The sequence below is a fragment of the Harpia harpyja genome, chromosome 10 (assembly GCF_026419915.1).
Source record: "Harpia harpyja isolate bHarHar1 chromosome 10, bHarHar1 primary haplotype, whole genome shotgun sequence".
In the NCBI taxonomy this organism is placed as follows: domain Eukaryota; kingdom Metazoa; phylum Chordata; class Aves; order Accipitriformes; family Accipitridae; genus Harpia; species Harpia harpyja.
The window spans coordinates 24,046,690-24,074,419 of record NC_068949.1 but is presented as its reverse complement, the minus strand read 5'-3'; the positions used below and the strand labels follow the sequence as shown (position 1 = coordinate 24,074,419).

Genomic DNA, 27,730 nt, shown 5'->3' with positions numbered 1-27,730 from the left:
GCCCCACTCATCCTCCATTAGCAAATACTGTGCTGGGAACCATATATAATTTCAGTGGAAACACAGCCAAGGATGTTGAAAATGTACAGCAGTCTCCTTCAAAAAAGCTTTAGAGAGCATTGAACTCTGTAGCCCTGTACCAAGTAACAAAGCTCAGAGATTCGCCTTGAGTAAAACTGTTTAAGGCATGCTGGGTCAAGAGACTCCTCAGGTATGCTGCTACGTCTATAAACAAGATCAACAGCTAAGACACACAACACTTGAGCCTTCAGAGAGCAATCTACATTTTTTTATGTTTCCTTTCTTCAGCTTTTCACTGTCATAGAGGACTCAAATCCTGCCCATGCCCTCCCACTCCCTTCTTTCAGAGGATGCCGTGATGGTGTCTTAGGTGACACTCACCAAGACACTGAATGCTGCAGTAAAACAAGGGTCTCTCCCTCCCAAGCCTGCCCCAGCTGCAGCCACAACACTGCAAAGCAACCACTGCATGCATTGTCCCCAAAAGCCATGCTGTGTCAAATGAGTGGAGGGAGATTTGCTGCACACAATGTAACTATCTCTCAAGTGGTGTTTACAAGAGAAGGAAGAGGGGAGTAAGGTAAGAAGGGAGAAGGGAGAGAGAGACCTTCAGGTTCTTAAAGAGCAATACCCTCTCTAATTGGTTCAGGGCTTTGGGCTGTTCCCCACTACTTAGCTCCAGTTTGTTGAGGAGACATGAAGAGATCTGTGAAAGATAGGCAAATGCATGGTTTAAACAAAGCAAAATAAACCCAAAGAGAAGAATAACCTGGCAGAGTGCAAGGCTGCAGGGCAGACTCCTGGCATGCATAGTGAAGACACAGTACAAGGTAACTGCACAGATTAGACACAAGACAGAGCATCACTTAACCGAGCTGGGAGCAGCCATCGCTTGATAAGGGTAGCCATCCTGAATTCAAATTCACCTTCACATTACACCTTCTCTACACAGACCATGACAAATTCCAATACCTGCAGTACATTAGCCTGACCTCTTTTAGCTTTCTTTAGGCCAGCCTACCATCATCACAAATCTTGCCACTTTTTTCCCACAGCAAGGGAAACAAGCAGTCATTAGGTTACTACACAAGTAAGGCCCCAAGCTAGTTTCAGATTCCTACAAGTAAGCATTCAGTTTCTCAAAACACTGCTATACTGGCTCTGAAATATACATTTACCCAATGTTGCCACTTTTTTCAACTCATTAAAAATAAAAACAGACTGGAAGTTATAGTGTTATAAATAGTATATTCAGCATAAGTTCAAAGGTGGTTATTTCTTCTCTAGCACTCTTCTTCCCATCCTGTTGCTCTTAACAGTAGAATCCTGTATCTTTACTGATATTCTTTATATGGAGTATAAATAATATATACATATAGAAGTATATATGGAGTTCATCAAGTGGACCTCCCTCCACCTGAGAAATTATTACATTAATAACCATGTAAGGTTACATTTTTGATATTTGCCGTACTGAATCCAGCTGCTAAAAACCTCGCTGTACAGAGGGAGATGGTGGTGTTGAAAAAACCCAGAGCTTCCCCCGTCAGAAAATTGTGCATTTAGGGAAAGGGAGAAAACAAACAGTCTGCTTTGATTTGGCTGCTAATAGAGATGGCATTGCCCATTTGAACTAAGGTTTTTGCTACAGAATGCTGCCCCTTCTAGAAGCCACCAAAGCTTTTCTACAATAGCCCAATTTCATGATGCTTTCATACTGTTTAACCAGCCTCAAAAAGTTTCCCGTCTACATAGGGAGAACTGGACAAATACATCCTCAGAGCTGAGTATTAGACCTGTAGTGAATGAAGAAAGATGAGAAAGAGGCTGGAGAGAGAGCAGAAGACAGTAAATGATCAGACATCACCACCACCAGGTCCCATAACTTGCTGGGGTTTTCTAGCCCACAGCAGCTGATGGCTGTTCCCAGAATCCAGACTGACTCACTTAGGCAGTGGTATCATTAACAAGATTCACTACTGGACTATGGGGGCTTAATCCCAGAGAATTAATGAAGCTATGTCCATTTATGCGGTTAAACATGCTCTTTCAGTGAACTAGGGACTTGCAGGAATGAAGAACACAAGTGTGAAAACAAACAATATTGAGACGAGTACAAGCCCGAGACAAGAGCATAACAGCCAACATAGTGCTGAGTCTTACCTTCTTCATGTTCGTTCCCATGTAGCTTTTAGGCTCCTCTTTAAACTGAGGCAATCTGAAAGACAAAGAACAAGCCAAAATACATAAGCTTTCTTGGGTTAACAAGAAGAGGAAAAAAAATAGACTGGTCTTTCCAGTCATGCTGCAGATACTAGAAAATGAAAATCAGGTTTTCTCCACAAAAACAGATGCTCTTAGTTTCTTTTCCTGTCAAAATCTGCTAAGGGGAAAAAAACAAGTATAGATGAGAGGTGCTTTGCATGCTATTACTGCTAATGGCAGTTTTGCTATATTGATTTTCATCGTTAATGCTCATGTAAGTACAGCTTCTTTTCCTTCAGTGTATGTTTTCAGCAGTGGACTAATTAGATTCGTTCAAAACAGGTTTCTCTGATGCTGCTAAAAACAGCTGCTGAGCCAGAGCATCATCCACACCAGGACTCTTGCAGTGTACATGTTATTACTAGTCATGGCAACCCTTTTCATTAACTTTGTAGAAACCCCAGTAGTTTTCCTCTATTCTGCATCATATAAACACAATTATGGTGCACAGTGGATCTAAGTTTAAGCTGAATGCTTTAAGCTAAGCAGTCCCTGTCTCGGAAGAAAAGGAGGTGGACTCTATCACCTGTGCTAACAAATGACAAATGTGTACAGCTCTACAACTCCACACGCCCTGCTCTCCCTTCTGTTCCTTTACTACAGTTCTATCTTTGCTTGTTGAAAGGATAAAAGCCATGCAGCACAGCTTCAGCTGTTTCTTTTTCTGGAGAGCAAGATGGCCAAACCACCCCTGCAGTTGCTGTCTTTGCCTTGCTTCTCTATCCCCATGTCCACAGGCACAGATGGTGGTGGTGTCTCCAAGCCTTATCAAGGTGGACAGAGGAGAGGATACACAATAAGTAATGAATAAGCACTTAGTAAAATTCACATATGTATTTGGAGAAAAAGTAATGCAGTCTCTCCTCTTCAGAGAGATTGAATCCGACTCTGCCCCACATTTATCCAGTGCACTGTATGACGCAGAGTGCACAGAGGAAAAAAAAAAAACAAACCCAACTGAGATCCCACTGGAATTGAATGTGACAACAGGGAAAAAAAAAAAATATTATGAGAGCTGTGTTTCACAAGCTGTCAGTTTTACTACAATCTTTTCCTACTAAAAGTGTTTCTATATCTGCATATTTCCTTTTTACAATAACCAGAGAAAGTCTATGATTACTTCACTATCTGGAGAAACAGTTTTGAAGTTAAATAACTTACTTGAGTTTAAAAGAAGTAATCTTAATTACCTGAAGGGTGCTGAAAAGGGCAGAACATTTGTCCAAGACATATGATCTCAAGAGTCTAAAATTCTCTTTGATATGTGAGGTCAAAGCTCTCAGCTTGAAATCAACATGTGGCTATTCAACACCCTTTCTATTCTCTCTCCTGAAGAGAGCTATATTTTTCAGAGCACTTTTCTTTTTTTTTTCTTTTTCTTTTTTTTTTTTTTTTTTTTTTTTTTTTTTGGAGTGAAGTTTGCATTTTCTGTCCTCAAACTGGTTTCCTGTCCTAAAGCTCTTCATTACTTGGCTGTCCATCTTTCCTCCAAGGACACCTTAAACCAGGCAACCTTCCCTACCTCTGTCTCCCTGCAGTCTGACAGGGTCAGCCCAAGAGAAAAGTGCCAAATCCTTCATCCCCTTCCACCTCTAAATAATGACCATTTTGGATGATTTTTCTGAGGGCCCTTAAGTGGAAGTCTGGAATCTTTCTGTCCTTAGAGGGCCATCTCAGCAATGCTGAGGCAAACACAAGCAGGTTTACCTTGTGAAGAGCAGCTGCACCATGTCGACCAGAGTGTGCTCTGCAGATTTTCTCAATAACTCTGTGAAGACAAAAACAAATAACACAGGTGTCATTACTCAGTGTGATATTATCAAGAGGCTTCTTCAAGCAGACTCCCCTCTGAGCCTTGTTTACAGAGATTACGGCAAATTTATTAAAACCAGCTCCAACACCGCATTACTGCAAATGGGCATATAATCACAAGATGGCGCCACAAAACTGGGGAAAAAGAGCAGTCAAAAGTTGTACAGTGAACTCCTAACGCATTTTCCATGAAGTTGTAGAAAGACACAGTAATATAAAGCTCAGCAGCTTTCCACAGCTGCATGTTCTACAATAGAACTAGTTAATGCTGAGGAAACCCCATCATTTCTTAACTGAACAGTATTAAGTATGAACAAGCGTACCACTGAGTCTCATTTCAAAGCATATGCGGAAACAGGACTGCATGATCTCACACACAGATTCATTGGTAAGGTGGGCTCCCACTGGAGTAAGCAGCAAGGTCCTCAAAACCTGCAAAGAACAGTACATGTATGTCTCATAGTACAATGACACTCGCATGCATTTCCAAGAGGTTAACATTGGCTTCCTCAAGAACTGCCATGAGCAGAAAACCTAAGGGTTTTCCAGGAGTCATTTCAAACTGAACGCTACGCTCAAGAAACAGACAGATTAGGAGACAAGAATGATCTCCTGCCCAACTTCTAAAAGAGGCCTGATAAGCTTCACGCTACCCAATATTTAAGTTCAGTAACTAGCTATCTGCTCAAAGGTACATAGACTGAGGAAGTGTGTAGTTCATAGGTCTGTCTCTACAAAGAATTTTTCTCAAAAATAAGTTTGAGAGCTCCATATGCTTAATTTACCCCTCACTAACACAGACCATGCACAAGGTAGGATTATCAACACTACCACATTATCAAGCCCTTAATTTAAAAATTATTTCATTTAAGCTTTTAATTATTTTCATTTGGAAAAGCTTTTACCACGAGTATATATGAGCCATCTGTTTAAAAATAAAGTCTGTCACTAAGCTCCTACAGAGTCAAAACATTGCTCCCTCCTCTTCATCTCCATGTAACAGGATATGTTCCACAACAGGCAGCAACCATTATTGTAATTACCATTTCTCTCCACTTACCTGTAGGATTTTCATCAAGACAACCTCATCGCTCGCATGATCCGTGCCCACAAATCGGGCATGAGTGACAGCATCTGCCATGTTCTCCATCCCCTCCGCTGTGCCCTCATGGCTGGGATCTGATTAACAGAATAAAAGTACATGACACGGAAAGGCTACCTACAGCCTACCACCTCTGTGGGGAGACATCTACACAGAGATACTTTGTTGCCATCTGCTTCCTTAATTTGTGTGACTCGACTGAGTGACCCTATGAGAGCAAACTCACCTCCCAGAAACAGAAAGAGTTTTTAAAACTGGGAGGTTTCAGAAAGACTTTATCAAGAGTCTATTTACATTTGCAAAAAGATGTAACCTAACAAAGAAAAGAATTACAATTCAATTGTTACTGGCACTATGTTTTTAGATGTTAATTTGTAAGACTCTGTCCTGTTCCCTACAATATAGCACAATCAGCAGTTAAATGCATTCAGTTCCTCCTTGGGAATGAAGAGAAAACAGCTCTTAAACCTAGGGAACCTCAAATTTACTCCCAGGAGGAGAAAATGCCAAACAGGTTCCACTAGATTGAGAAGGAAAAATTATCTCTTGTTCTACATCCCTCCCAAGGAATAGGAGCTGGGGAAGGAATGGACCAGTAGCTTTCCCCAGAGAAAACAGCAGACAGACACAATCACAGTTTAGATATCAGAGTTGCAGGCCTCCCGCTTCAATCATTCATCAAGGCTCCTTCTCCCCGTTTCAGTCTTTTGTAGCTACAAACAATGGTGCAGTTGAGAGAATGTTTAGGAAGAGATTGTTGCTAGTAACCGTATCTTGTGCCACATTACAGTGGCTTCAGAAAAGCTGCCTCCAGCTTTGATTTCATTCTCACTTAAACAATACAGCACTGGGCAAGAATCTTGTTACCTTCCTACCTAAACAGTCATTAGGAAAGAAAGAAGACAACCTAAACACTAGTTAATACCTCATTAATTGGCAGTGGGGCCTCTTGAACTCCAGCAAGAATGAAGCCGACAGAAGAACCAAGCAAGACCTTGTATACTTCACAGAGCAGCTTTGCAGACTCCCTCTTTGACTTCAGTTGTGTTCACACCTAGGAGGAGCTAAGCCCTATGCATTAAAGAAAGCTGCCCTTATTGTGGTCCAAACAGAGCGGCTCCACCACACTGTGGGGGTTCTGAGGGGCTGCAGGATAAGAAACTTGTCATAGTTGCACAAAACTGAAACGGCATCAGTGTGCTTCAGAATCCCATAAATGTGCATAGGAACAGCACTTCACCTTTGCTGTCCCTTACACATCCCTATTAAGAGCAGAGCTTGCCTACTTTTGACATAGCTCGCTCTCTCACAAACACACACACACACACACAAAAAAAAAATTGCATAGCTGAGAGCTAGTTCCTCTCCTGGTTTCCTAGTCAAACCTCACTGAGCTATCAAGGAGACTATTTTAAGACCAATCGGTCATTTTTTACCTGCTTCAGCAGCAGCACTCAACAGGATACCAAACTCTGATACTGGGAAGCATCAAATAAGAGGCTGGCTGTCAAAGGCAGTTCCCTGTGTACCTTCAATGACGGCTTATAATCAAGTTAGAAGCTACCACTCTTCTACCAGAGGCAATAACATCAGCCATATATTGGTGTCCCATGCACTCTTATTCACAAATCGAAATAATAGCTTAAACCACCAATGGTGATGTAGGATCATTCTAAATTGCCTCAATTAAATCAGGCAAAGACCAGTGGTGTTACAGTTCCAGTACTTACGTTAGCATTGTTGTTAACCAACCTCAACAACTACAGTGGAAAGCAGCTAAGCGGGCATCAAGAGGAAAAAGCCACTTGCTGCAGAAAAGGCTCCCATAGTCAGAACACTCAGATTCACTTCACTGTCACCTCTTCCAGTAGGTGTGAGTTGCTCTAGGCTTAGGGATACATTTAGTCATAGTTACGGATAAACGGTCTGTGTGAAAAGGAAATGCAAGCAAGTTGTGCATATGCTTCTTTAACAGATCTACGGCTACTGCTTTGCTGTCCTAGCCCCTACCTTCAACACTAATAAACACACCTCTCTCCCAACACATATCACGCCTGACTACTTCAGTCCTGGCTCCCTGGAACAGCTCTACAAATTCAGGTCAATTTATAGAGCCTCTTGAGTTCAATTAAAAGCACAGATACTTCTACTTTGCAGAAACAAGATACAGAAAAGATCAACCCGCTTCTTTGTTCCCTTGTGAGAAAACAGTGCAGAAAGATGTGTCAATGCCTGCTCAGAATCACTAACAAAAATAAGTTTGTGTGAAGCAAAGTATCAGTTTGAAAATTGCCACCTACAATGCAAAAATCTGAAGACCCCATCTAGACATACACACTTCATATCAGGTGTACTCTCACAACAGGTGAGCAAAAGAACAAGAAGAAAGCAGACAATCCAGGCTCTCAACCATCAGGGAAATCCAGGAAAGCCAGAAGCCTGCTCAGTAACACCTTTAATGGAACTAAAATAAATCACTAAGGAGACAGAGAAGGTAGAGGGGAGAACAAGTTTTGAACTCCCCAAACAGCAAGTCCTCTTGCTGGAAGCCGAGCAACAGCTACTCACTTACAGATATGTAGTTTTCAGGAACACCAGGGAAAGTTAACTTTAGAAATGGAGCCAGAAGCTGCTGTGGACACACTGTGATAATAAAAAGAGTACATACCTTTTCTGAGGAAAATACAAAAACTACAATTCCGAAATTCAGCCACTAGTCTTCCTATAGCTAAGGTTTGAGCTCATCAAAAAGGCTGACAGCTAGCTAGTTAGTGCAAAACTGCTGAGTAAGGAAATAACTAATCTGAGGGATAAAATCAATGGGACTTTAGTATTGTCGCACAGTTTTCTTGTACTTTAAAAATTATTATGTAATTTATCGACTGTAACTCTTGAAACAGTAGTACTTATTTCAGAGCAGAGGATAGTCTCTGTAAGGCTAACTATTCCTACTAAAACAAACGCATGGTGGATATCAAGTAATTTTATCTAACTGAGCTGTGATTGCACACTATACCATTAGTGAACTGCTGCATCCAACAATCCTGGAACAGATCTTTGTAATTCAGACTACTAGAGATCAGAAGTCTCAAAGGTTACTCAAGAATTATTTTTTTCTAACTGGTTTTAAAACATATCCCTCAGCAATACTGGCCTGAAAAGGAGACAGATAACCACTTGCTGACATGTGACAGAATACGAAAAACAGTGAGATGGCACAAGGATTAGTAATGAAATGCTTTGGAAATAAATAATTATGAGAGGAGTTTGGCTCTTTCATGGCCCACTAGTTTTCAACCCAGTGTGTACACCAAAAGCCATCCACTCACAGAACAGACAAGCTAATGATACTTTGAAAAAAGTGCTGGTTTCACCTGTCAATTACACAGCCCCGAAGTGCACCACAAGTATCAGCCACACTGAAATTTCCCCACTATGGTTATGCCGGAGTCCTTCCTTCCTTGTTCCGTACAGTTTGAAACAGATTCATATATTAAGGATGGTTTTAAGCTTTTCCTATCTTTAGGCAAACAGTCTTTAGACTACCTTTAGTCTTACATTACAAAGAGAAATATATGACCAAAAAGCTTTAATTTAACAACACAACCCTAGCCAGGTGTTTAGTCACCACCACTAATCCCAGCCTCACTGGTATCTGGAGCAGCACAAAGGACAAGGCTGCTGTGAATGTCACCTGAAGCAGCAACGGAGGTCTTAGATTACAGGTTCTGCTCCACAACAAAAGCCAGGCAGACAGTCTTTTCCACTGTCTACTACAAAGACACATGCTCACCAACAGTTACAGGGATGTGCCCTTGCTAGAGTGACCTAATTAATATTCTAAATAACAAGTAGCTAGAGAAAGACTATAAATTCTTAACCACGTTTTTTTCCTGTTTCTGCCTCAAATCAAGTATTTGTAGTCAGTTGCCTGTGCAGACATTTGCCTGGACATGTGGTACCAGCCTGATGTTCTGATCCCACCCAGACCATAAAAGCCCAGAAGAGTCCATCCCTCATTTTATGTTGAAACTAACGTATTTTGCATTATTGCTTAGTCCTTCAGAGGGACATGTTTTAGTGTCTTATTTATTAAGATTTCTTCATTGTCCTATGAAGCAACATCAATATTGCATCATTTTAGTTATTTTGTACCACTGAATTATACCCAATACTGCCCACTAATTGATGTCTTGATAGACTAAATTACCATCAAAGTCTTAAAAAAATTTCCTGCAATTCCCCATTTTTGCTCATTTTAATTTTGGGTCTTTCCCACAAAAGTGGTCTGCATCTACATCAAGCCCTTTCTTTCTCTAACTTCCCTCATGCTAACTCCGAAGCACAAAATATTTAAAACAACAGTGCCAAAAATTCAACAGTGTTCACTTAAAATGTAAGGGAGGAAAAGAACTGAGAAAGCTGAACTTGGGGCAGAGGAAGACAGGTAAAATAATTTTCTCCAAGTGAGACTACTTATAAACAAACATGAGTAACAAGTTTTGTAATTCGCACAGGTATGACCAGAAAGTATTACCAGAATTTACACAGAAAAATCAAGCACCACTAACAACAGGATGACACATTGAAGGGAGACAGAAAGCCAGCTAATGAGTTACTACAAGCCAGCTGAGCCATGGGAACTGACCACATGCACATTATTAGTCTTTCACAAATATAAAGGAGAATGAGCACATTTGAAAGTCCGGGCAACGGCAAAACTGTCTATGCCATGACAATTCTGACAAGTGAAGAGTACTGGCACACCACTGGACAGGGTCTGGGACAAAGCAAAAAAAACATTCTCACTCTAGAGCAGAAATATTAGTCCACAAAACTAAATAATCCTACTGTGTTTCTGTATGTTACAACAATGTAATCCAAGCTAGTATTCTCCCATCCCTGGCCCTTTTGCTCAGATTCCATTAAAAAGCAGTTGGTGACCACTGCGGTCCAGTAGCAGGCCATAAGCACATGCAGCAGTCAGGGCAGACTAGAAGCTTTGGCTCCGTTTCCAGCCATTGCTGTAGTGCCATGAAAGACCAGCAGGTATGATATTAAGAAACTGCAGATGCCTGTTTCCACAGCGTTAATGACAATTTTCTTATTTCCCCAATCTCCTCATTAAGACTGCAAGCATGCATCCTGCAAGCATGGCCAAAGACATGTCTCAAGGAGATGCATTTGGCTGGCATTTTGGTAAATCCCAGGAAGCCACAAGACATACCTATTAGTGCATATGAGAGGAACTTATTCACAGAGGTGAGGGCCAATCCAGTTATGGGACCTGTAGTGTCTTCAGAACGGATTACTTCCAGGAAAGGCCGAAGAAAGACATTGGGTTCAATTTCAGATAGCTCTGTTAAAATAAAAATAATTTGAGAGACATTAAATTAGACTTGATTCATTAGGATTCATTTTCTCTTTAAGAATCTACAGCAATCTACTTAATCGTAGAGGAAAGAGATCTGCAATAGCTTAGTTTCAGAAGGCTAGCGGGAAGGTCAGGGTTGCTTTTAAATACGCGTGCGCGTATAGGTATATATTTTTAAAAGCAATCGTTTGTGAAGCTCACTTTCTTATGATCTTCAAAACAGCTCGCTGGAACCTTCTAAAACAAAGCCTAATTTAAGAACATTCTGTAAACACCACAGAGCCACTGCTGCCTACATTCATACCTTAATTAATTGGCAGATACAGTTGCATTTTCCTAATACTCCTGGAATTGTGTGATCACATGAACTATATAGACCCTGCCCCACCTTCCACCACTTCTGTTAACATCCTACTACATATATAGCTTCATGCTAATCATATGCATGTACAAATGTACAACCAGGTTAGCTGGATCTCTTGCAGCTCTTTGCCCGAATACAAATTGCATTTCTGCAACCCTAGAAGTTTGCTTGGCAAAGACAGGAAAAACCCACAAGATAAACATACTTAACAACTCTTCTATCTTGTTCTCAGAATACCTGTACAAGCCTCTCAAACAAAGCAGAAAAAAAGGACACTTTTCTCTACTTGCTGCTTTGGACAGCAAGTATCCTCTCTAAAGCTGCAATACAAGAAGGCAGATGCACTGAGCTGTTGAGCTGGAGAAAGAACAACTAACGAGCTTCCTAAACTTTTCAAGATGATCAATGGAAGCTTTAGGAATTAAAAAAAAAAATACAGAAAAGAATAGCCAGAACTAGGGAAAGCGACACACCCCCACCCAACCAAACCAAAAACCAAAACCAACCAAACAAAAACCACAAGGAATCAAGATGAGAGGAGTTCTGACGAGGATTTAGGAGAAAAAGCATTAAAAAGCAGGTGAAGGCTACCATAATACAGCCAGTGCTGCAAAGAAGAGTGTATTAAAAGTAACTTAGATAATCCTGAGACCAGAAATACTTAAGTACAAACCCTTGGCTCAACTTGCTGAAACCTACATTTTATTCCTAATAAAAGTTAACAAGTCTAATGGCTAATAACATCACAGGAACACTGGCATTTATATTCTTGATGATCCAATATTGCACTTATCTGTCATATGAGCTTCTTTGAGGCAGGGGAGAAAAAAAGCCCATAATTCCTGAATCCTTAGACAAGCTGCTGCTTTTCTATCTACCAAATCCAAACCATCCTGATTCTAAGATAAGTGAAATTCCATTTTATCATAGTTCCTATTGAAAAACCTTAAGTATCAAAGTAAAAAGCCTATCAGAAAGCATGTTAACATACTGTGATAAATTATGGTGAGGAAGCAAAGGAGGAAGAATAATGCAGGGGTTTTTGTTTTAAATAGTTAACAACATGGAGAACAACATTAAAGTGCAATAGTTTTGCTGTTAACTAAAGCAAAACTGCAATTAAAAAAAAAGAACTTTGGGAATCATTATGCAGTCTCTTACCTTTCAGCCACCAGTTCAAATCAGGCCAACACAACTAACTTGTGAGAGGTTAAAAGGAACGTGATGATTCAATCTTTTTGGCTTAAGAACAACTCCCCCCATTTGTCAGATGGCGTGACATTACAATTGTGTCACCTCTCAATAGCTCATGGAAATGCAGAGGATCATAAGACATGCTTTCATCAATGTTTATTTAAGTGTGCTTTATAGAACACTTGTCTGGTTACAAGCACTTGGACGACATAAATATAGTAAGACTACTAGGGATCAACACCCAAACTCTTATTCCCCAAAACTGATCCTTTCTATAGAATGGTCAACACCAACATAATCCTGTGAGTTCATCCAGCCTCCTTCAATCCAGTGGGTCCCAGGATGGAAAAGCTGCACCTTGATTAGTAAGAAAAATGGGACTTCAGCAGACATACATAGCTGCACAGGTGGAATGAGATGACGAAGACAAACTTGCTAGCAGAGGATACATAGGTTACCACACTCTCCATTAATCCATTTTTGGGACAACAAATAGACTTTTTCTTTACAAGAGTGGGGGGAGTTTCATTTTTTTCTTTCAATTAAAGTTGTGAATCTTGATGTAGTTAAAGAGTAGATTCCCCTACAGTCTAACTGAAATTCCCAACTTACATGAATATCACAAAATGGCTTTTCATAATTAGGATTTAGCTTAGGAACATACTGTTGATTACACAGCAACTCTGGCCAGCTTCCCTGATATTCAGAGACTCTAGCTTTTATGGTAACACAGCATTTTACATTAAGCTCTCTGAAAGTGACTGTGTACACTCTAAAACTGTTTTAGACTGGATAGTTGGTGCTGTGTTATTGAAAAAATTTTTAAAAATATACTAAACAAGAAGAGAGTATTTTTAGTGCAAGACTTACCCACTAAAGGACTACTGTCTGAAAGATCTAAATTTCAGTGAAACACCAATCACATGGCTAATTATTTGCATCTGAGGAGTATTCACTTGATTATGACAATGAGCTCTTCTTACCAGCAGCATTTGCAGGCATTGAGGACTTACAGGGGTCACAAGCTCCCTTTTCAAAGCAGAACTCAATCTCAGCACCAGTGCTTGCTTCAATAGGAAGACTGGGAGCACAGAAAAACACTCATGCTGTAGCTATTCTTGCTATATTCTGTCTTGAAGAAGATTATCCTCGTTGGCTGAAGTATCAGTTCAGCACCTGAAAGTGGCACTAAAGCTACTTGGAAGTTTTTAACCACATAAAACTTTTGCAAACAAGTCACTAAGTCAAAGATCAATCCTATTCTTTTAACTCCATCCTGTTGAGCTCAGTGAAGTTAGTTCAGAAGCTCCCCCCCCGAAAGGTTTTCATAGCCTTATATAGTGAACATGGCAGTGTCCAGAACCAACCTGCCAGCCACTTCAGATCAGTAACTACAACTGCAAGGTGCACTCTGTGCTAGCTTCTACTATCAGAGCTCAAGTTTAATCCAGAGCACAGAAGAGTAGGAACTGAATAACACTCTTTTCACAATACTTTGGTAAGGTAGGACCATAGTCTTTAAAGGAAATTGTTCTGCCCAGCGAGTTAAAACATCATGAAAGAGACACTACATAAAGTCTTGATCTTTTTTGGCACCTAACTGTAAAAGCAATGCTAAGCTCTCCTGAAAATATCCAAGAACCTCAGAAAGGGTAGTAAAATCAATTATAACTTTAATAATTCCTTTGCCAAAATAAAGGCTATATAAAGTAAATACTGAACGTTTGGAAGTAGATACTTGAGCTTTTATAAAGGTTTCCCAAAAAAGCGGCTCTGATTTTTCAACACTCTGGTTCTTGCTCTGCCAGATTCAGGTTCAGGCACTACAAGTGAGGAAACCATAACCAGTAAGAGACTTGAGAATTGCTGAGAGATGCTTCTCCAAGCATATTTCCTAGCAAGAGACAATTCTCAGTGTTTGAACTAGAAAACAAGGGATGGTTCTGTGCTTAGATAACTACTTTCAACTCTGGGGAAAAAACAAACAAAAAACCCACCCCAAAACCCACCAGCCCTGCAAGCATGACCTCAGCCTAGGGTATTACAAGAAAAACTGAGTAAGTGTCCACAAGGAGATCAAAACTTCACTGGGGATTCCTACAAGCAGCCTTCCTTTTCAATCTACTCAAAGCTAGGGAAAATTATACTAAAACATGATACTGTCTTACATGAAAAGCCTGGGCTGCTTTGGGGACCAGCTGGAAAGCACTTACCATTCTTTTCACGCAGGTCCCTTCAATGAAATTTCAGGGAAGCAAACAGAGACCAGCACCAGACTACATCCAAAACTGCTCAGCTAGCTCAAAGCAGTGCATGGAGATTGAGAAGAAGGGAAAAAATATCTTTAGTGTATCAGAAAGCCAACTCTTCAGGCTGGCAATTTTAATATGAGGATGGAATTCCTTTGAGACCACAGTGCTTTCCTTCATTCATCCTATGGATTATTTGCGCTTAGACACACATGTCTATAAAGATGTTTAAACAACTAATTCATGTTTAAGCACCTAACTCTCATTTCAGCAATCCTATCCAGCCATTCTGGCACCTCAGCAAACAAGCTGCATCAGACATCCGGCGTCCCTTTCTCCTGAAGTACAGGAGTAGGTCCCCCTTGGAAGAGGTTTCTTATTGTTAGCACGCTGTTGGCACATTCCTGATCTAAAATGCTCACATAAGCTGCTTTCTCTGGCAGTTCAACTCTTCACTCCTGAATGACTCTTATCAGGATCGGCTATGCGTTCCGAATCAGAGTAAATGAACGAGAAAAAATTGTTTATGACAAGTTATTTCAACATCATTTGTCCCCAGGACAGGCAACTGCAACCCAAACCACATGACCTGGACTCCTCTTATGCAGCAGCTGTTGGCCTTTGACGCCCAGCCTTCAGAAAGGCTGTCTCAGTTGTATCCCACGCACCTCTCCAATGCAGATGAGCTCAGACAAGAGCAATGCTTCAAGCATGTGCTATTACGTTCTCTGCTTACGTAACAAACTGTACAACAAACAGGCATTCTCTTATCTTCTTAAGGTGAGAAAGAGACAAAGATAACACTGTAACAGAGCAGAAATCCATCTCTTCAGGACTCCTGCCTAGGAGCTCAATGAGTTTATGCCACAGAAAATTGAGGTACCAGCAAGTGCTTCCTGGTTCACCCTCAAAAACACTGTCTGCAAACACTGCCTTTCTGGCCTACGTGACTTTATATGCACTTTATTCTCAGTTCACCCTCCAAACACCAAAACATTTCGTCTTTCTATCCAAGGGTGAGAAGTCCCTGCAGTCTCTCTCAGCAAGTTAGAGAAAAGAAAAGTTACAAGGAAAAAAGACAAAATTGTACTTGCCTTTTAAAACTATCTAAAAGTATTGAGTAGCCATACTCTTCAGATTTTCAAAAACATTTCTGAATTCTTAACTACTGGAATAAGTACTGGCTTAATCTCACCCAGATCAAAATGCAGAATCACAGGGAAAGGAGAAACTCCTTTTGAGTTAGTCCTGTAATTATTTGTTGGTTAATTTAGAGATTAACAAATCTAGCAAATCAACTACAGTAACCTGTTCCTCTAAAAATTTGCAGAGCTTGAATTTGCTTTACATAGACTCAGTTAGGTAACAGCCACAGAACAGTATATGCGTATTGGTTCTAGGTCCCTTGGCAAAACTACAATTTCAGCAGCTCTACAGGTGATGAGCTGAGGAGGCGCATGTTTCACCACTCCAAAAACAAATTCTCCAGACTGACTGGAACACATGCCACCCTGCAGCTGGAATGAAAGACACGCCCCGACTTCTTCTAGCTAGGAAGCTTAGTCCAACATTTAACTCCCGTTCACTAACAGCCAATTAATATAGGGTAACAAGTGTAAAAAAGCTACGCTAGATGATCCACATTCATTTTTTCCTGAATGTATGTTCCCCTCCGCACAGTCCTGGTACAGTCAAAGTTTCAAGTGAAAAGAATCCTCTGCCGTCTCTCCCCTCAAGGGGTTTTTTTGCTGTTGTTTTGGTCTTGTTTTTCTTGCAAGTTCTAGACCAGCCCTTGCAGCATGGTGCAATGTGTAGCACATTTCTGGAGATTTTCTTATCTGAAATGAGAACAGATTGCTACTTACATAGTCTGACCTAGCAGCTAATGTAATCAGAGAAATCTCTAGTCCTACTTCCTGAAAATAATGATGGCAATGTCCACTAAACTTGATAAGTAAGAGGTCATCAAAAAGAGTAGCCACCTGACATTCCTTACAGGTTCCTCAAAATATCACTTGTCTTATCCCAATCTAAGCTCTTAATAGATGAAGAGAACTGGATTCTGACAGCTAAGGAGAAGCTGAGGAGCCAGGAGCCTACATCCTAGTTGCCAGAACGCATAAATCCTGCAAGCTGTTTTAAAAGGCTGCTGGGATTGTACAAGACAGCATACAAGCTCGCTGTGGGGATGTGTGGAAGCAAGCTTTATGTATCTCTGAAATCAATACTTCACTATAGTAAGTGTTACCAAAAGCTTTATATATGATAGAAGTAAACATAGGCCCAAAATTAAGGGTATTCAAGCCAATGAAGGAGAAATGAGAATTAACTGCGATCCTTTTCAGTATGCCTGTAAAATATACTCTTCAAAGCTAATTCCCTGTCAATTAAAGTGGTCATTCAGGGGCCCAGGCCCACCATATCAAGAGGGAAACAGTGCCATTCACAGCCGCACATGAATGGAAGGCTAGAACTACAAATGCATTTTGACAGGGGGAACCCAGAGCTGTCAAGCCTGTTCTGTTTGCCTAATTTCATTACAATGGCACAAATGCTTTCGTTTGTCACACTCCAGCTTCATGTGTTTATCTCCCTTTCATTAAACATGACTTTAACAAATGATTGTTCCATAGTGCCAAGATCTCAAGCGCCCCTCAGAATTGAGATTTCTATTTTGGAGAGGGATGACAGAATGCATACTGAGCATTTGATTCTTGATATCCTCTGATCAGGGCGGCACAAACTCAACTGAAATATTGTATGCTATAGGAATTATTTACATCTACCAGCAAAGCAGGAGCACTGACAGTCCCACCAGTGTTAGCCATTAGTTATCAGGGGTTTCATCTGATGCCATTCTTCAAATTCAGCTGTTCTGACTGCCCATTAAAAAACCCTGGGCATTTTTTCATAAGCAGGTACTTGCTAGTGTATCTTCAGCCAAAATCACACTGAAAACTCCAGCTGCGTCTCCACTGTTATTCCAAGCACTTTTCACCCAGCCGTACTATTCTGTTCCAGAGGGAATGATGTTATGAGAAGTAGAAGATACTCACTTCATCCACAAGGAAAACAAATGCTATCAACAGGAAGTATGGAGCTACACAAAGTGCAAGCTTTCATGGTTTCTATCCAGATGGACTTAAACTACAGACACGACTACTCACGCCTTGAAATTTTAATGCCAGTCATAGAGATTGCTGAGTGCAGAAAAAAAAAAAAGTTGTTGGGATAGCAGCTTATTTCAAAAGTTAAAGTTGTTTAATTCTGCCCTTATTTCTTAGCACTGAGGAGACAGCAGAGATGGGAATAATTGCACCTCAACGAACTTTTTTCTGAGCTATGGTTGACACATATTAGTCAGAGGTTATATTCAAAAGGCTCTGCTTCAAAACAAGAATAGCTCTTAAAGTGAGCTGAGGGGTAATTTGGCATAGCAAGGTTGAAGGTCACCAGGAGAAGATCTTGCTACGAATGCTAGAGTATTTCTTCCCACCCTGTGACCTGAATACCTCTGAAAGGACATGACTATTCTGATGAAAGGCAACAAATCAATTAACTCTACATAGTAAAAGCCTACTGTTTCCAGACTGGTCTCCCATGAGTGTGTTCATTGCCAGTGTGAACAGTAATATCCATCTACCTTTAAGTGTAATTTCAATGCTAATCCATCCTTGTTTTCTAGGAACCCTTCCTCCTACGTCATACAAGAGGATAAGCACTAGACCAACACCTGATTACACTAGCACATTGCAGAGAAAGATTAGATCAAGACCCATGGTTTGTAAAGCCACATATGCAAATTCAGAATTACTTAAATAAATTCTTATCTCTGTTACAGAGAGGCTGATTGCTCTCAGGGAAAGGAGATGGGGGAATACAGCTGACCTGAGCCTCTGATAGGTTCTGGAATATACAACTACTTTTGTGGCTTTTTCAGACAGATGCAAGCTCTAAACTGTAAGTGCCAATTGTAATGGCACTTAATCCTATGCCAGAAAACTGAACTGCTCAATAGCTCTACAAAAACTGATTTGAGATCCTATCCCTTTCTGAAGGTTTTTTTTCTCCATGGGTGGAAGTTACTTAACATGAGGCTCTGAACAACTTCCAGGGAAATCAACCTTCCCATACACCTACAAGGAAAAAGTCCTTCAGTAAGCTAAATTGCAATGAGTTTCACAGGTAGTTAGAAGTTTAACATCTATTCTTTTTAAAAAAAAAAAAAAATCCCATAACAACAGGGTGAGCGAAATGCAGCTTCACCTTTTGTCTCTGTTTAGAACCAGCTGAAATTGTTTCGAAAGATTTCTTACAGAAAATCACCACGCAGATGACAACAGCCAGTTCTTGTGATGAACCTGCACCAGCTCTGAACTTCAGAACCCATGGGCACTCCTCTGATCCAATGACATTCAACTCTAAATGAAATTACTAAACCAAACTAAACCAAAACAGAAAGCAGTCATCCCGTGAAAAATTCATCTGCCCTTGACCAAACACTGATAGTTATTGATCTTGCTGCTGTTGTGAATTAGGGCCAGGTTTCCCAAGGTTCCCTCCTAATATGAGAAAGAGAGCATGGCCACTCTAACAAGGCCAACTAGGCTAAATGAAACCTATGGGGAATTGCATTGCACACTGCCAAGTCCAGAGGATGGACTGATCCGTCCGTCTTACTGACAGCACAAGTTTGATGTATGTCAAGTTTAAGCACTCCTTTTCCTCTCTAAAAGAAATTGGCACATGTCGAAGGAAGAGCAATTAGGTTGTGACACTCTACAAAACTCTATTCAGTCACTGGACTTGCTTCACTATGATACTTTACAAGTCTTGCACGGTACCAGGCCCAAACTAAGTAGGCAATTTAAAAGCCCAGGAGAAATTAAAACTTCTTCCCCGGTATTTTAAAGCACAGTAATTCTCCACAGCTTTGTGTGTCTACCACGCTATGAATGTGCTCTCATTGCAAATTCACCATGTTGTGAAAGGAAAGCTTCACTACTTCTAAGAGGCTGGAGAAAAAGATTACAGTTTTATCATCAATTAGCTGTCTGGATGTTACCCTGTTCTGTTTACCCCTTCCTCAAGGGAAGCCCATGAGTGCCAAGGGGAAAAATTAAAAGGAAACTGAAGAACAACAAATCCCAAACAAGCCAAGACATTTCTTGTGTTGCCAGAGAATCTAAAAAGCATCAGTGAGACAGACAAAATACAAAGAATGAAATGAAGAAAAGCCTGATGGCCCAAGAGGAAAGAGAATCTTTTAATGACAAAAATCTCTCAAAGGTTTAATGTACCTTGCTGTTATGATTTACACAAATTCTTCTATCCAGCCTGAACTAATCTAGGAGACATTGTGTTTTACCACATTATTGCCAGAAAGTAAAATTCCCAAGTGCCAATGGCAAAACACAATTGCCCAGAGCTCAAGAACCAACACACTAAGTTACCACAGATGCAAAATGGGAACCTCAGGGAGAGCAGGGTGCAAAACATCATGGGAATATTAGTTTCAAACCTACAGGAGTGGAAAGAAAACAGAAGGAAAAGGGAGAAGAAACTGGCCTGGTAGCAGTCAATCCAACTGTTGCCTTAAGACATTGCAACAGTACAAACATTAAGCAACTTTTTTTTTTTCCCCACAGCAATAATTGAAGCAATCAGTAATCCGTGTACACACACACACACACACACAAGCAGAAATTCAGACTGCCTCTATTAAAAGGCAGCTCGATTCCTAGAATGATGAAAACAAGTGAATATTATGTTCTTGAGAATGGACTGGAGAAAGAAATTAACTTCTGCATACTGCTATGTGCTAGAGCGATCTACTGACACAAAGTGCTGATGGTACATGAAGGGAAGCAAAAGCCTGAGATTTAACTCTAATTTACATTTTTTGCAACTGAAGAGATCTGTGAATGCAATTCAACTTCAGTGTGACGACCAAATAGGATGTATTTTAAGATGGGCATTCTGGAAAAAACATTACATCAGTCCTCAACTCCATTAAATACATTTTTTCCCATGTACTGGAATCATGCATCAGCTGTAAAACAATAAAATGTCCATGAAGAATCAAAATGATCTAAAAATCTATATGAAGAAATGAAGGGATTCCACACATTCATAAAAAGTTAGTTGCCCTTATTGCAGCCTGGACAGAGGAATACACAAGCAGTTACTTTCTCTGCGAGCTGGGAGGCTAAACATTATACTTCACCGTATCTGAACATGAAGACAGTAATTCAGCCTCCATTAACAAACCCCATTAATTACTAGGGTCAAAGAACCATACCAAAGGAAAGAGCAAAGTTCATTAACAGGTGAGAGGTAGAAAAGTACTTTTTGATTCTTATTCTGCCTGCGCCTCCAGACTCAGAGGATCTATATACTTAGTTAAATAGAAATTATTTGCCTTCAGCAGAAAAAAAGTACAGGTACTTTGGAATTATTCCTCTTCCAAGCAGCAAGACTTTGGTGCCATTTGGGGTTCAACCTGAACTAGCTGTTCCGCTGGCAGGAGATGATCTTTGTTGGCGAGATCCCTAACTGGCATGCTTAAACCAAAGCTAGGATTGCTTTGGTCAAGAAAACTTGCCAAGAATGCTTTTTTTTCCTTACAGCCTGTAAGTTTAAATACTATTGACTTTGTTCCGCTTGCACTGTCTGAAGAAGCTGATGTGACAGAAATTAAAGAATTTTAGGATTTTCAGATTTCACATTGTACTCTACCCAGTTCTATGAACTTATCCAGGATTTTGACGTGATTTCTATCAAGAGGTCTAAGCAATGCTACAAACCCTTCCTATGCTACTATTTGAGAATGCACACAAGTACAGGTAGCCTATGAATGCAACTATTTCCATGAGGCAACATGATACTCTGAAGCACCAGACTGAGTTGAAGTTCCCTCTGCAACACCTTTGGCCAATGATCAGTTGCAATCCAGGACAAAATTTTTCTGTTCACGTCCTTAACATTCCCAATTTAGACAAAGTTTTTCAGGGCAGAAAGAGTCCATGTGTATACTGACAGCTCATATCTCTCCTGGGAAGACTGCAAATAAAGACTCAGGTACAGTATGGCTTGACATTAGCAACCCCATGGTCTTGCTCCCTATTGCATCAGCTTCTCTGAAGCAGTCATTTAACAGATGACAGATAACTGGTATCCTGAGCAGCAGGCTTGCATAAGGAGTATGAGTAACTTGTGGTATACAGGCCACTAGCACTATACCTTAGAAAGAGAACACTGGTTACAGTCTCTAAGAAAGCGACAAATAAATCTATTTTAGTCTATTGCTGATGTTTTTGATCTAGTACATGCCCATGACAGAAGAAACCACTAGAGTGCTTCAGAAGCTCAACTGAGAGATCCTGTCCTAACTTTATAAAGGCCATCACTGACTGCATGCTGTCCAGCAAGAGTGATTTAAAAGCAACAGCACAGCACAGCACAAAACTTCAACTCACACAGATAAACAGGGCTGTTTGTTCAAGCCAGCCCCCGGTTCACACACTTATGTAGGCTTCTTCAATCCCTCTCTCCTTCCCTTAGGGCACAACGCAGCCTGGCTCTCCGACATACACAACACACACTGAACAGGTCAGTGGACACAACTCTGCTTTAACCTCTCACCCCTAACATTTCTACTACTATGACCTCTGGCATGGAACCATTATACTTCAACAGCATTTGTTCCCAAGACTGGGTAAAAAGGCAAACACAGAAGAATTTCCTTTTGACCTATAGAATTTGCTCTGACACGATATAAGCACATATGCAAATAAAGTGAGCATCAGACAGTAGCAAGGTCCTTGATCACAGATAGGTAAATCAGTCTACTCTCAGCCTCTGCCACCCATCTCCCCTTCGTGCTCTTGGGCAAGTGTCCTGGCCTTGGCTGGGATAGAGTTAATTTTCTTTCTAGTAGCTGGTATAGTGTTATGTTTTGGATTTAGTATGAGAAGAATGTTGACAACACACTGGTGTTTTCAGTTAGTATAAACACTGTGTAGCAACAAGTGAAGGATTTTTCAGCTTCTCATGCCCAGCCAGAAAGAAGGCTGGGGGGGCGCAAGATGTTGGGAGGGGACACAGCCAGGACAGCTGACCCAAACTGGCCAAAGGGATATTCCATACCATGTGATGTCATGCCCAGTATATAAACTGGGGGGAGTTGGCCTGGGGGGTGCAGATCAATGCCTAGGAACTAACTGGGCATTGGTCAGCGAATGGTGAGCCACTGCATTGTGCATCACTTGTTTTGTATATTCCAGTTCTATTATTATTATTATCATCATCATCTTTCTGTCCTATTAAACTGTTTTTAACTCAACCCAGAAGTTTTACTTTTTTTTCCCCGATTCTCTCCCCCATCCCACTGGGTGGGGGGAGTGAGCAAGCGGCTGCATGGTGCTTAGTTGCTGGCTGGGGTTAAACCACGACAGCAAGTCACTTCATCTCTGCTTCAATTCGTCATATGAAAAGGGGACATATTTGACCTTTTTAAGCGCTGTGCCATTAGATTACCTGGCAATAATCTCAAAAAAGCAGCTCACAGTAACAGCAATCCAATAAAGGCTTCCTGCCCTACCATCCCATGTCTCCCCAAAACCAAAAGTTAACTAAGACTCTTGGTGAAGGAAGCTATTTTTCAAGCTCATATTTAAGTTAGGGAAATATGACAAGCACTGTATAACACAAGTTAAGATCAAAATAATCTTTATAATCTATCACACAGAAAACCAGTAGTTAATTTTGTTGATACTTTACAAAGTGAACAGGGACATACTGGAGTCACGTCCAGAAACAACTTGGCAGTGCTTGGCCACTCACTTTTGGGATGTCAGTGTTAAGAAAAACTTAAAAAAAAAAAAAAAAAAAAAAAAAAAAAAAAAAAAAAAAAGCAACCTAACTTTCAGAGGAGCTAATGAATGAGAGGAAGAAAACGTACATCATTTTCTAAAAAGCAGCAGTTAAACAGCTAGTAAATTCTCACGGCCTTGTCAGAATGAAACCACTTGACACAGAGCAGCATTTTGTTCAGCTTTGAGGCCGGTGCTTAAAACCAGAAAGTGACTCTAGGTAACAGAAGGACTTCGAGGGCCCTTCCAAAAACTTGGGATGAAATCCCAAAGCTCTGGGAGAGCAAGGCAAGCACCTGTTTTCCTGAACAGTCGATTTTTTTTATGCTGCATACTTTACACAGAAGCTGCATTATTCTGGAGAAGCTGCATTCCAGCCAAAAGTGCACAGTTAATGTTTTTTGCAGCCTCCAGCCTCCAGTGATGGATGACCATTTTATAATGAAATACTTTATGCTCAATCAACTTACAAATAACGGATGTTTTATCACAGTGAATTAAAAAGAATGTTTTTAACAAAAAGAAAAAAAAAAAAGCAACAGACAAGAGGATCAGTGATGAGTAGAAGCAAAAGTTATTCCTGTTAAGGGTGGTTAAAAAAATCCAACTGATGTTTCACTTTAACTCTTTCACTGCTCTCCAGTAACAAGTGGAAATGATGCATGAGCTATTATTTGCTCTGAAAACACTTACATGTAAGTCCTGGTCCAGACTATTGAGACATGAGAATATAAGGCTTCTACAAAAAGGTTTTGGACCGTAATGTCTCCGTTAGGTTTCCAAAAAGCTAAGGCTAATAACTAAGCACTGTCTGAAGATAAACCTTTCAAAATACTTTAATCTCTCACGCCCATTCAGCATTACAAAAGTCATTCCTCAGACACCCCTTAATCAGCTGTGGGGTCTTCTCCTCCTAGCACTGCTTCCACCTGTCAATGCTGAATGATAAACCAGAGAAGTAAATGCCCTGCCTTCAAAGACTACTGCAATTTCTAGATCAAGGTTTGGAACTAAACATCCAAATTCAACTGAATCTTATTCAAGACTCAGTGCGTGCTGTTATACCACAACTGTTATTGTTATTACACCCTACAGGTCAAGAAATCCCAGAGCTTACAGGACCATATTTGAATCAACACTAGCCCTTGAAAAAACCCACAGCAGAAGCACTCATTGTGCCTTTTTTCCCAAATAGCACATGAAAAAGTCTCTAATCTAGTCCAAACATGCCAGAATGTCTCTTCTTTCTCCTATTACCTTACACTTTCAGGAAAAGAGTCTTCTCTAACAGGAAGAAAGCAATGGAAGAATGCAGAAGAGTTGAGATGTGGTGGGCACAAGCTGTGACAAGGGAAATGCCAATTCGATATTGTGAAAGACATTTTCTAAAGAAGGGTGGTCAAACACCAGAACAGTTTGCTCAGAGAAGTTGTGGGAGCTCTATCCCTGGAGATACTCAGAATTCGGCTAGCTCTAACCCTGAACACAATCTCACTTCCAAGCTGGTCCTGCTTTCAGCAGGGGATTGGAGCAGATGACCTCCAGAGGTCTCTTCCTACCTAAATTATTCCAATTCTGACTTGTGCTTACCAGAAGCAAAAAAACCCCTGACATTGTACATTACGAATGTAGGCATTCTAACATTCACTGAGTGAAGAGTTTCCTTTCCCAGATCTCCTACTGGTCAGTAGCAGCAATAATTAAATACAAAGCAGGAGCTCATTCCAGAACTATCCCTAGAAAACATTCCTGATTTTCTAAATCAGTCTTCTAAACAGAAGCTGCAGACTCAGGCTGTGACTGAACTGAACACACACCCTCCCAACCCCCCACCCCCGAAAAAAACAGTTCTCCAAATTTGGGGACTTCCAGAAAACTAGCAGAAATAGAGCATGTTGCTCCTGTCTTCTCTTAAAAAGATATGGCATTGGCTGCAGATATTAAGGTCATCAAACAGCACCTTGGTCCTCAGTCACAACTTCAGATCTAGAACAACTCCCCCAGTCACAATGCAACCACCTCAAGCTCCACTAAGTTCAGAGTTAATTTATGGAGCCTTCACACTACTGTTCGAAGCACTGCAAATATTAATCAGTCCAAGATTTTAGTCACAAAATCAATTCTCCTCCCCTCCCCATTCCTCAGCTGAAGGCTGGCACTCAATGAATCGGACCAAAGGGAGAACAGAATTTCCAGCACCTGCTTCGGCTTTTAAGTTTCCAATTGAAACTGCTACGATCTGGCAGCAGGCAGTCTGAAGATGTCATTTTTCTGCTCTGTGAAGGACTGAATCACAGTACAAAAAGAATCCAAATAGAGAAATGAGTGAAAAGAGCAGCAGCAGGCAAAGGAAGCCACAACATAACTTAATATGGCCAAAGAGAAAGAGCAGCTGAAGACTGTGTGCTACGAAGTACCATGTCCCCTCTACAACTCTCTTATTCACCCTGTGCCTCATGATGATTACTACAGGCAGTGCTAAGTATGCATTATTTTCCACATTTGTGACAAAGCTCTTTCAAAGAATGGCGTAAAATATGACTCAACACTGTTGTGTGATTTGGAATCACTTTATTACTAGACATTATAGACTAGGGTTGTTTACCACAGTAACATTAGGATTTTAATTCTAGAAAGAGAAAACACATTCCTTCTTGAGAGAAAAGTCAGCAGGTTCATTTTATACCAGCATGCTGCTGGGAAGCTTCCTTCTTTTACATCAGGACACACTGCTAACTCAAAAATATAATTCAAGACATGCTTTTCTCATGCAGAGAAATAAAGTCAAACACATTTATTCCTCATTATAATAGGTGTCTTAACAAGTGATTGCAAAACTGAAACAAGAATATACCTACAAGCAGATTCCTTCCACAAACAGGAAAGAAACCCTCACTCTTCGCACAACAGTCTGCTTGTACAGTATGGCAGCGCTCACAGTAGGTAAGCTGCACCTACAACTACTGGCAGCAGTTTAACTTCAGTTTGGATTTCTCACTAGCATAGGGCAAAAATGGAGGTGTGCAAGGATTGTATAACAAATTTTCAAAAATACAAGTGTCTCAACTGTTTTACAGAAACTAAAAAAAAACCCTCCTACCTACATTCCATCAACACCCAACCTTACTTAATCTTATTCTCTTCCCCAATATGACCATTGAGAGCTAATTCTTCCTCCAGCTCTCAAGGCTTCCTTGTTCACAGAAACTGCTCACTGAAATATCCTAAAATGCTGAAGGGGCAGAAAGAAGAGTAGAGAAAGGGTTAACCCACAGCTGGGAGAAAGTTTCCCTGGAAAATTGGAACACATGCTGTGGCTGTGACTAAATTTCACACTGGTTCTGTTGAGTACAAACATCCACAACTGTGTGCATTTCAGAGAGCAGGAGAAAAAGAAATGCTCCTTATATATTAGCTTCACCTGCTAGGTTCCTTCAAATGGATAATGACATGCTCTAGGGAACAGCAGAATCCTTCAGATTCACTTCACATTTCAAGCAGAGATGAGGTGCCAAAGGCGGGGTGGGGGCGGTGGAAGGAAGTAGTCCTTCCCTGCTCCCACATTTTTTTTTGGAACATACTGGAAAGCCAAGCCTATGGTCTGGCAGAGTTGATTCCACTGTTTCAGACTGGACGTGTCAGCACAGAAGTCACCTGAGCTGACACTGAAGACATCTGTCCTATATGAGTACATAAAAAGAGAAATTGTACAAAATGAACAGGGAAGAATGTGTGCACGCACGCGCACACACAGAGATTTTAAAGATCAGCTGATTATGTGTTAAACAAACAGGCAGCACTTAGCTGGTCAGAGGTAACTACACAGTGGAGACTAACAATTACCAAGATCAACCAGCACAGAACCACAGAAAGGTTTGGATGGGAAGAAGTCTCTGGCGGTCACCTACTCTAACCTCCTGCTCACGCAAAGGACTGTCCTGGAGTTGTATCAGGTTGCTCAAGGCCTTGTTCAATCAAACTTTAAAACTCTCCATGGATGGAGATTCAACTCTCTCTTCCGATGTCCCAGTATTTAACCCTCTCCAGAAAGAATTTGCCCCTATGCCCAACTGGAATTTCTCCTGTTAAAAATTCGTGACTATGGATCTCTTGGCCTCTCTCAGAAGAAGTGGCTCTGTCTTCCTTTAGGAAGACTGCAGTTAGGTCCCCCTCAGTCTTTTCCAGACTAAATAAACCTACATATTTTTAGACTACAGCTATGGGGCTGTGCGATAAAGAAAGTGTTTGAAAGCAGTGGACTGCAAAAGGAACAAGCAAAGCAGACTGCGATCCTCTGGAGTCAACAGTGGAAAGAATACAGTATTTCATGATGTGGATGATTCTCACAGAAGTTTTAATTGGTTAAGCACACTACAGTTAGAAAACCACTTTTTAAGCTTTAGAAATGATAGATTATGATCTATTTTGCTTGTTCATAAAGAAAGATGGGGGGGGGGGAAATGGCATACTGTTTTC

The 27,730-nt window shown here is 40.7% G+C and overlaps 1 protein-coding gene across 1 annotated transcript in view; it reads right to left on the bottom strand.

Annotated features, from left to right (window-relative positions):
* GBF1 (golgi brefeldin A resistant guanine nucleotide exchange factor 1) overlaps positions 1 to 27,730 on the bottom strand; it is a 110,721-nt gene that overhangs the window by 37,167 nt on the left and 45,824 nt on the right. The window contains 6 exon segments of the mRNA XM_052798612.1: positions 629 to 727; positions 2,185 to 2,239; positions 3,994 to 4,054; positions 4,422 to 4,530; positions 5,159 to 5,277; positions 10,428 to 10,559. Of these exon segments, the coding sequence (XP_052654572.1) occupies positions 629 to 727; positions 2,185 to 2,239; positions 3,994 to 4,054; positions 4,422 to 4,530; positions 5,159 to 5,277; positions 10,428 to 10,559 (575 nt within the window).